Source organism: Metarhizium robertsii (assembly GCF_000187425.2).
Source record: "Metarhizium robertsii ARSEF 23 chromosome Unknown MAA_Scf_44, whole genome shotgun sequence".
Classification (NCBI taxonomy): domain Eukaryota; kingdom Fungi; phylum Ascomycota; class Sordariomycetes; order Hypocreales; family Clavicipitaceae; genus Metarhizium; species Metarhizium robertsii.
Genome location: NW_011942187.1, coordinates 1 through 10,030, shown reverse-complemented (window position 1 = coordinate 10,030; position 10,030 = coordinate 1). Strand labels below are relative to the sequence as shown.

Below are 10,030 nucleotides of genomic sequence, written 5' to 3'. Positions count from 1 at the left end.
GCGGCGTTCTCCTGGACTTGTCCCGGAGTCGGTTCGACTGGAGATGTCAAACTCGGCTTCTGTACAACATCGGGGTTGATGTAGTCCCAGACTTGCTGGTTCTTGGCGAACTTGCGGATTACACTGATCCACACGTCCCAGTTACCGGATCCTTTGAGGATGACCCGGGAAGAGGCTTCGAGGCCATCAGCTGCCATTGTAATCGGTGGTGTTCAGTTAAGTGGAAGCTTGTGACTAAATTTAATTAGGTCGTGCAAACCGGGCTCATAACTGTCACACACACGATTGTATGGGACAGCTTGGGCAAAACGAGAGACTCTTGATTTCCTACATAAAGAGTGGAATAATACGAAACTAAATACTTGTTGTAATACTGCTGCCTGGCAGGCAGCAGTATAGCAATGGCTGTTGCCTTGAATGAGCGACTTGACCTTGACATACCAACATGCCAATGTCGGGCACAAACCAAAATTCCGGTGTCTCTACACAAGTCATCGCCCTGTGACGGTTTGTGCGACCGAAGGGTGAATGGAAGAAGTTTTTGTGATGTGGATCTTTCAGACTTCTCTATGCGCTCTGCAAGACGTCAAGTCAACGTCAGTGCCCTTGTTTTACCCATAAATCAGGCGACGATCAAGCAACATCGAAGAATTTGGCTATGAATGCAACGACTCGGGGATGAACCGGTTCACCGGTTGGACTGGGTGGCTACGTAGCACATAAAGTTTGTTCGACAACAGCCGGCCATCCCACCAGCCCAATACCGCCACGGCCGTCCATTTCTCCATGTTTCATGGGCTTCGTGGCTATGCTGTTTGGCAGTGAAAAGGCCAATAGCTGTCCCTCGTACGGCTTCTTCCGGGATATCTAGACTTTGATCATTTCTGCAATGTGATAGCATGACCCTTTCATACATAACTAGGTAAGTATTTTGATACCTTTACTCTATTTTGTGGTACGGGATATCTACGGAATAGGTTCCGAAAATCTTTGTGAGGGTTCTGCCGAGAACATTCGGCATCGGTCGTGCGCCTTGGTATTACGTACTGGTGCCGTGTTGTACGGTAGTCGATCTTCGAGATATTGGTAATACTGACTCCAGATTGAGGGGCATCCGCTCATTACGAAACATGTGCATTTTCCGTCTGTAGAGTGGAACACAAGTGCTTGCATTAGCTTTCAAATGTTACCTACTACTGGGCTGCTGGGCTAGACCACAATGGTGTCGCTGCTGACATGCAGCGAGGCTACGACTTCGGTGGGTTGCATGGCAGTCAATAATGCGCCGCCAGTGCCTTACACTCGATATATTCTCCGATATTGGTCACACAACATCAATACAGGTATCACAAGAACCCGAACCCCGAGCGGGGAAGGGCTCCCTCAGGCCTTGACGGCTCACCAACTTTTCGTAGGTATAGATACCGCTTACTCTCCAATGTCTCTTTGGAAACAAAGGACGTTTGATTCCTTCAAGTTGATAATCAAATTGAATTTATCCTTTTCCTGTAAGCCCAGTTAGGCTGCCCTTGTCACACCTGGTACGTTCGCATTCGTTTATGTAGTCAGCGTTGCAAGGAATACGCTATGAAAACGAGACTGACATGCTTGGAACGAGCTGTCCGCAATCCTTTCTTTCAAGAATATATCAACTCACCTCGGTATCATTTACCAGTCCCATCAATCTTTATGAAACCCATCTACACCAAAAGCAACCCAATCCATCCTCATCCAGCAACGCCCTCCGTCAGCCCAGGCTTGCACTTGCAAGCCCGCCACTAGCCGCTTCACTTGCTAATCATGCTCCAAAATAGCCGCCGACATGTTCGCCCACTCCCCCATCCTCGGAGCTATCATCAGCCTTGCGCTCCTCGCCGGCCCAAGTGCTGCCGCTGCCGCAGCCGTGCCCGACTCGATGCCCGCCCTTCAACCCAGGACCACTAGCGGCATCGACATGAACGCCGCCTGTAGGTGGCAATATGATGACAGCTACACGTCTGGAACGATCGGGACTGGCTGTTATGACTGGATGTGTTGGAAGAGCGGTGAGCAATCGGGTGGTCTCGATCTCAGCGCGTGGTGCCGCCACGTGCATGGCCCCCAGTCGTATGCGTCGTGCAACGGTGGCCGTTATAATTGGGTGTGCAATTACTGATTGAGAAGCCCTTGATCGGCACGCAAGGCTGAGCGGGCCTGTCGTTGGGAAGAATTCTTCGAGTTGTATTGGCCTCTATTTGGATGTGAGCGTTGATTTAGCTCTTGTCGTTTAGGTCTGTCCTTGAAGTTAAATTTTTAAGTAACTGGAAGAAGAAACAATGAAAATCTTAGGGCTGGAACGTCCATCTGTCCAGTCTGATTGAGTCAAAGTACACAGTGTAGAAGGTGGGTTTCAATTTGTTTCATCGTATACGTGTTTGGCATCTCCAGAGATGCTGCATGACACAGCGAGGGGAGCTGTCTCACACGCCTTTTACGTGACTTAATTTTTATAACCAACACTGTCGGCCTAAACGTTGCTGTAACAGAAAACGTGATCTCACGCCCAACATGGCTTATAATTCCTGTCTCGCATAACGCATAATAATACAATGCATGATTTTGCATAAACTATTACACTTACAAAGCGCATATCATAAGCAAATCTCTTTCTCTCTTACTACTAGTGTTATATAGCTTCGGTTATTCTATACAAAATTCAGCTTGGAGCTGAATCTATATGCCCATCTTTTAATGCCCCTTTACACTATCTTATCATAGGCCAAAAAAGGGACATATTATTCGCCCTGTTCTTGTCGACCTTATCGTCACTAGTCTAGCCCGTCTTCTTGTTTCCTGGCGGGCACAGACCAGAAACTATCTGGTCTTACAGGATCATCCAGACCCTGATACCGGTTGCCAATTGGGTGACGACGGAATCGCTAGTATAACAAGCTTTGGCTCAAAGTCGTGTCAACAAAGTCAAAGAGTATATAATAGATGACCACTGGAAATAATACACCTCATATAATCGTTGGTCCCAAGTTTAGCGTGTAGGATGAGCGCTTTGATGCAAACCACTACCGTCGATTCTCTTCACCAAGGCATTGCCAGCAACGCGCTACACAGCATTATCTTGCCGTTACTGAACCCTAGACCGTGACTCTGTAAAGTATAGGCTATAGTACAAGTTGCCGCGGCCTTGCCTTCCAGAGGCAACAACCATGGCAAAATAGCTGGATACTCTTCCACCCAGTTTTCCAGCTCCGTTCAACTCTCGCTCCTGGCGCGCGAATCGCCGGATAAAACCAGGGGCAGCAAGTGTCCAATGTCAATTCAATTCCGCCCTCATGGACTAATAACAAGTATTCACGCCACGTGGCCGTCCTCGTCCTCCAGAACCGGAAGCTGAAACGTCCCCAGCTCCCGCAAAAGTTGTTCCGTATCATGACTCGCATATCCATGATTGCTAAACAAACTATCCGCAACGGGCGTCACCAGCTTGAGTATACCGACCGACGCCGGCTCCGAGCTCCGAATCGCGTCGGCTATACCACGCAGCATGGTAATCGTCACGGCCGTGTTTTTGCTAAGAACGCGTCAGCACCATCCCATCAGAGTCACAGACGCAGGCATACATTATGGCGGCGATCTTAGACGAGCACAGGATCAACAAGCCGGGCCCGAGGGCATTCGTCAGTATCCACCACCGCTTCCCGTATCGCTTCCGGTTGTGAAAGTCGGCGCGCAGCTCGGCCCGCAGGCGCGCGTCGGCCACGCGCCACTCCGGGTGGATGTTTTCCAGGATCTGGTCGATCATGGAGCTGGTGGTTCCGCGGCCCAGCCTGGTCTCGACGACGGACGGGTTCCGGCGCCCCGTCTTCCATTTCAAGCAGGTGTTTTCGTACTCGAGGTGGAGGAGGACCAGGGCGATGCGCGTGCGGATGGGATCGTCCCTCATGCGCTTGTCGAGCCGGCAAACGCATGAATAAGCATTTCGGAGCTTTTCGTAATCGCGTACGCTGGCGCCGGCGGCTTGGGGGGACTCTTTTTGCCAGAGGCCCTCTTTGCTCCAGCGGGCGAGGTTTGTTTGCAAAAAGTGCAAGTAGTCGGCGCGGATGCAGGTTCTCGCTGCCAGCAGGATCTTTTGGCGCACGGGGTCGACTGCTGCGCCGTTTGGGGCCTCTTTCATGATGCCTCTGGTGGTGTTGGGTGTGCACCCATTTCGTCCGGGGGAGAGGTTGCTGTACATGTCCTGTCGCGGCTGGGCGGGTGATCGAGGGGATTCCCCGAGGGATGTGCTCCTTTCCAGTCTGCCAGATCGGTCACCTGATCCTTGACAATGGTGCCACTGTGACGCTGATAGTGGCATGTTTGGTTCCATGTCCCATGACGTATAACACGCAGGGAGAGAGATTTGACTCATCTCCAAGTCGTCGAACTGCGAGCTAAATGGGCTTTCGGAGCAAGCATCAGCCATGGATCCATCGTCGCTTCTACGCTGGACCGGCTCGGCAGTTGAAAAGCGTGAAGAGGAGTTTGAAAAGGTTGATAGAGTGTCCAACACGGAATACCGAGACGTAGTGCTGGATGGTGGCCGAGGACTTGCAGTCGTCCCACCACCGTGTCGTTGCCGGATCATGTCTCCATCTGGGCCGCAGGCTTTGTTCTTATCTTATCATGTCAGCTTTCGATCGTGAAATGGGACGTTTGGCAACAGACAGGAATTTCCGTTATTCCATACGACGCTTTGGTGAAGTTGTTCCTCAATTGGTTTTCCATAACTCGTACACAGTTGATATCCGTCTCGGATTCGATGAGAGAACAATCTTCCGTAGCATTGGGTGATACCATCGAATCCATACCTCGAGGGCTATCGTGCACAATGACATTTTCCTCTCCCGGTGAATGTTGGCTCGTCATTGAAAAGTCTGATTTTGTGCCGCACATCGACACGGTGCTGAGGTCAGGACTCAGATATGACTGGTAGGTCTGATCTAAAGACTTGTATCTAGAAGCAAAACAAGGAAACAAGATGGGACTACAGTCAGAATCTAGAAATAGCCATTTCAACATGGTGAGTAGAGACACGACTTACTCTGGAGGCTCTCCGTTTTCCAGAACCAGCACTGGTTTGACGGCGACCGTGTTCCCCGTAACTACTCGCTGGAAGTCGATTCTAAACGGGTTCATACGTCGGGCAAGAGTATGAATTGTTGTGACGTCACTCTCGTCAAGCAACGACTTGATCGCATCGACAAAACAGTTCATGTTGTCCGGGGTCGGGGTACAACTAGGAGTAAGCAGCTGCTGCATCTCAAAACGATCCATGATGCGAAGGCACAAGACACGACAGACTCGAATACACCTTGCCGGGCAGCAGAGGGGGCCGGATCACGGCAAACCCATATACCAGGCAGCCTTAAAGGGTGGTGTTTGGCATGGGACAACACGCACCGTCGGTGTGTCGCCGACTTACATGGAGTAGTTCCGTGCTCAAAAGCCGGCTTGCGGGGTCTGCGGCAAGTCGGCAGCCTCCCAAGCCACAACTGCAGGCGTACGAAAGTCAGTGCGATCCGTTTCTGACATGAATTGATGGAGACGCGCTCCGCCCCTTGCTGTCTAGCGACCACACCGTTCCGCGTTTGACAGACCGTCTTTGTTGCCGTGCCCCCCCAGCCATACGGATTTCGAGCCATCGAGGAACGTGTCAAGGGGACGTGGAGTTTCTCCGGGGTGAAGGCGACGTATGCGCACGTCTGTGTCCGGGATGGATACGAAAACGGTGTGCCAAGAAGGGCGAATATACGTCACATCTGCCTTGGACCTGTCCATCAAACCGGTAGGGCTACGTTTTGACTCACTCTTTGGCATTTTACACACTTGCTGCCTTATCTTGGGCTGAAAGACGCACCACGGCCGTTCAATCTGCGCGGTTGGCTGGTTTTGCTAGCCTGATGCCATGGTAGTGTCGGGCGCGTCGTTGAGATAAGAGGCCTCTTTTGTCAGAAGATGCATGGAAAGAGTGGTGTAAACTTTGAGAGCGCAGGCCAGCCAGCCGTGGCCGTTTATTGAGTCACTACGGGCCCATCTTGCGCCTTTTCCCCGTGCATCTTGTCTCGCTTATCGTTCTTGTCCCGCGTCAGGAGGAGCTACAAGCTGATCGTGGCAGGGCCAACTCACCAGACACAATGCATGATCTCATCGACTACCCCAAACAAAGCAGTTGTCAATTAAAGTTACACCCGTTTCAGGCGGACAAAGGCCACTGCGTTATACGTAAGACGTGCATGCTGCACGGCGGTGCCTGGCCGTCATTAGTTCAGCCCTAGTGCAAACTCAATTATCACCCCTACAGATGCCGTTGTCAGCATTATCTACAGTTTAGCTCATGTCAAAGCATCCCGGCACTAAGCCAAAAACCTGGTGGCGAGAGCGGCCATATAAATCTCCGCCTGCGTTGTCCGCGTTTCCTCCCAGGCGGAACCGGTGTTGTAGCGTCAAGTATCTGATGCCACGCAAAGAATACTTGACCGCTTACGACGCGAGGATAGCGCAATACTGCCAGCATGTTCCAACATTTGAAGCCTCAAAGTCTAAACCGTATCTACTAGGGCTTGGCGGCCAGGAACATGGCAGATAAACGGGAAGGGGGACTGTTGTTGTTGGTTTTGTAACCGCGTGGCGGCAGCTCCCGGCATTAGCACGGACCTGAAGCTGCCAAGAAGCGGTCTGGTTCCTACCATGTGCCTGCAGTGGGGAGTATCTCATTATTGACTTGTATACGGATCCCATGGTTCAAATCAAGGCCCTACGTGCTACCAGTTTGAGCCATGCGCCAGAATCAGGCTCACGATAGCATAGTGGATGCTGGGATGGAGTGGTAAAGACAGCTACTAGATACGAACGAAAATCTACAGCGTGACCATGTTTATCTCCAAGTCTCTTGTGGTTTTCCGTCTATTGCGTCATTTTTGATAACGCTTGGCTTAGTTCGCCCGTCGTCTCACATGATTGGTCTCGGACGCACCACGAGATACGTTGCAAAATGTGATATTCCATAGCTACTATCGACTTTGCATTCCGCTAATAATTCGCTTTAACATCAAATGTCCTTGGTTCCGTCAAGGCCTCGAGGGCGGATAGTCCATATTTATATTAAATAGCAGTGACTTTCCTGTAACACATATACGGTCCCCAACGGCACAGACAAAAAAAGTTGAAACCAGCCCCAACCGAAGGTAGTGTAAGCTCGGCCTAGCACTATTCAACATGTTCTGCGAAGCCCAAGACCGAGCGTTGATGCCAACGTCATTCTCTGGTATACCACAGCTATGTGTGCCAACGACCATCTAGCCAGAAACAGTGCAACTCTACCACCTTTTCCATTCAAAAAGGACCAGTTGACCGAATGCAACACCCAGCCCACCAGAGCCACTCTCAAACGAAACGAGTAGAGGCCTGAACGGAAAAAGAGGCGTCGACGGTGCAACTAAAACACCATCGCCCCGTGGCCAGCAACCAACCAGCCCATGCATAACATAGCAAGGCCTCTGGACAATTAAAGCCCGCTGTCAATTTGGTTAGGGATATTTGTAAGCGTCCACTCACCCCACGGGAGGCACGTCTCATTAAGCACCTGCAATACCGTCTTCTGCGTATTCATCTTCTGCAAGGCGTCACTTCCCACCAGAAACTGGGAAAAGAAGCCAGCCGAGGCATGCCAGGCGACATGACAGTGGAAAGGCCAAAGTCCTAGGTACCAATGTCAGGTTAACTTCAGAATCTTCCAACATCTCAACATGGTCAAAAGGCTAACCTGGATTGTTGGCCGCGTCAAACTGTATAACGACGTGGCCCAATGCGCGTACCATGACGACATCCCGACGGGGAGGATTCTTGGGGAAGTCAATCGTGACACCGTCCCACTCCCCGTCTCCTTGGCGCAGAATATAGCTGTCAAAGCCGTGGAGATGCAACGGATGACTGAATTGACGTTAGTATGCGTTTAACGGCCCGCAAAGCGCTGGGACACGAGACTCACGGCAACGGGGTCGCATTGTGTACATATACCCTGACGGCTTTGGCGTTATTTGTGTTTTTCACATTCCACTCCTTTTCAAAAGAGGAATTTCCCATCGCGGCCGACTGCAGCGTAGGCTTGTTGTAGTTGCCCCTAAAGGCCTGCCCGTCAAACGAAAAGAGCCATATCTTACTCTCGTTTTGAAACGCCTGCACCTCCATCTTGTACAACAAGTCGGGCTGCGGGGCATCCAGTGCCAAAATGGGCTCGCTTTTAGTCAAATCATTCAGGCAGGGCTGCGGGTCGGTGACGTTCCACGGCTGGGACTGCGGCACCGCTGTGGTGTTTAGATCGTCGTAGTAGACGACGGCAGTGGCTAGGAGCTGGCTTGCGTTCAAGCCGCACGCCGCGGCGGGAATTGTGCTACGCATCCAGTACGCGCTGTCCTTGGCGTCTGCGGTGACGAGGACGTCGCTGCGCTGGCCGATGCCGAGCGTCACGACCTCGGTTTTGTATGGCTTCACCGGGACAAAGTCATTGGCGATGACTTCCATGACGTGGCCGTCAATGGAGAACTTTTCGATTGACTCGCTGCCAGAGTTGATGAGGCGCAGGCGATGGACTTTGCCGCGACTAAACTTGAACATGTTGCCGCACGCAGTCTGGCTGCTGTTGGTGTTGCCTGTGCAGTCGAGGGAATTTCTGCCGTTGATGAGATTGTTGTCAGAGCGCGGGGCCTCTGGGGCAGCTTTGGGGGCCATGGTCTCTTCCACTAGAGTAAAGTATGGCTTGTGATACCAATCTGAGAGCATAATAGGACCAATATCAACGTCGTACCCCTTTGCCGCTGGGCCGTATATGACCATGGGGCCGGAGAGTCCTCCCGAGTACTGTGCAGAGTAATGGGAGTGGTACCATGATGTGCCGTAGAACTCTGCTTCAAAAGAATAAGTGAAGGATTTTCCAGAGGTTATGGGACATTGCGTGACGGCTGGAACACCGTCTTCCCAGGGCTTATTTCTCTGCGGCAAGCCGTGCCAATGGAAGGATACTCCCTCTTCCGGACCGAAAATGTTATTATGCACCGTGACTTGAATGGTATCTCCCCAGTTGGCCTCAATGAGCGGACCGGGAAACTGGCCGTTGACCAAGATGACGCCAGTGGGATGGCCATCGGCGGAGACGAGGCCCCGGCTTACCGTGAAATCGTAGGACCTGACGACACCAGTCTTGGGATTTTCCACATAATTGTTGGTCATGAGATTCATGTCACCCCAGGGCACGCCCGAGGAATTTGTGGACGAGCCGTCCGGGAGGAACATGGGCAGGCGAGGATACGTAGGCGTGACATCTGGAGTTGGTGCCGTGGTTGTAACAGATGCCAAGGTAGACCTTGTAGTTTGGCCAGTCGTGGTGGTCGTTGCATCTGTTGTTGCATTAGTTGTTTTGGCAGTCACAGTTACTGTAACAGCTGTCTCATAGGACGAACACTCGCCCAGCACGCCTTGCAGCGGCGAAAGCAAGAGCAGCGGAAGTGTCGCTGCCTTGGCAATGGGTATATACATATTGGCAAGCGAGTGGGGAGAAAAACGAGGGACTAGAATTAAAATAGTAATAAGAATCAAGGCTGTACTGTACAATGGGAGAACCGCCGTGAGAAAGTCATACTTGGAGACAAACAAAACAAGTGTTGGAATTGACCAAATTATGATACTTATAAACGTTTAACTTTTGCCTACGACGGTATAAAGATGTGCACGGAGTACCCACGGGCAATACTGGCAATGCTTGAAACACTGCCAACAGAGGACGCCTGGGAACAGCCAGGCCTGGTGGGACTGTTTCTATGGAAAGAGTCTGGTGGGCGAGATTGAGTTTGACGACGGCTGAAAGCCATTTGTTTCAAAGACTTTGTTTTCTTTGGGCTGTGGCCGTTGCACCTGAAATTGGAGCCCCAAGTAACGAGCTGTTGCATGGTTTTGTCGCCAGCTGAAACCCAGCTATGGATTATGTTGAACGTCACAGCGGAAC

The 10,030-nt window shown here is 51.4% G+C and overlaps 4 protein-coding genes across 4 annotated transcripts in view; all 4 read right to left on the bottom strand.

The window, feature by feature from the left end:
• The window catches only part of MAA_10472 (gag-pol polyprotein), a gene marked incomplete at both ends in the record, with an annotated part of 3,625 nt that extends 3,428 nt beyond the window's left edge, over positions 1-197 (bottom strand). Inside the window, one exon of the mRNA XM_007828470.1 lies at positions 53-197. Coding sequence (XP_007826661.1) covers positions 53-197 — 145 coding nt within the window. The remainder of the gene's footprint in view (positions 1-52) is intronic.
• A 1,601-nt stretch (positions 198-1,798) lies between these two features.
• On the bottom strand, positions 1,799-2,095 carry MAA_11822 (GPCR, PTH-type; the record flags this gene model as incomplete). The annotated part of the gene is made up of 1 exon (XM_011413159.1): positions 1,799-2,095. One exon carries the CDS (start codon positions 2,093-2,095, stop codon positions 1,799-1,801), a length of 297 nt encoding a protein of 98 aa, XP_011411461.1.
• A 1,250-nt stretch (positions 2,096-3,345) lies between these two features.
• MAA_10470 (uncharacterized protein) lies at positions 3,346-5,307 on the bottom strand (the record flags this gene model as incomplete). The annotated part of the gene is made up of 4 exons (XM_007828468.2): positions 3,346-3,565; positions 3,615-4,645; positions 4,699-4,987; positions 5,075-5,307. 4 exons carry the CDS (start codon positions 5,305-5,307, stop codon positions 3,346-3,348), a joined length of 1,773 nt encoding a protein of 590 aa, XP_007826659.2.
• A 2,483-nt stretch (positions 5,308-7,790) lies between these two features.
• Positions 7,791-9,564, bottom strand: MAA_10469 (laccase; the record flags this gene model as incomplete). The annotated part of the gene is made up of 2 exons (XM_007828467.1): positions 7,791-7,962; positions 8,021-9,564. The coding sequence occupies 2 exons, from the start codon at positions 9,562-9,564 to the stop codon at positions 7,791-7,793; spliced, it is 1,716 nt and encodes a 571-aa protein (XP_007826658.1).
• Positions 9,565-10,030: the final 466 nt, after the last annotated feature.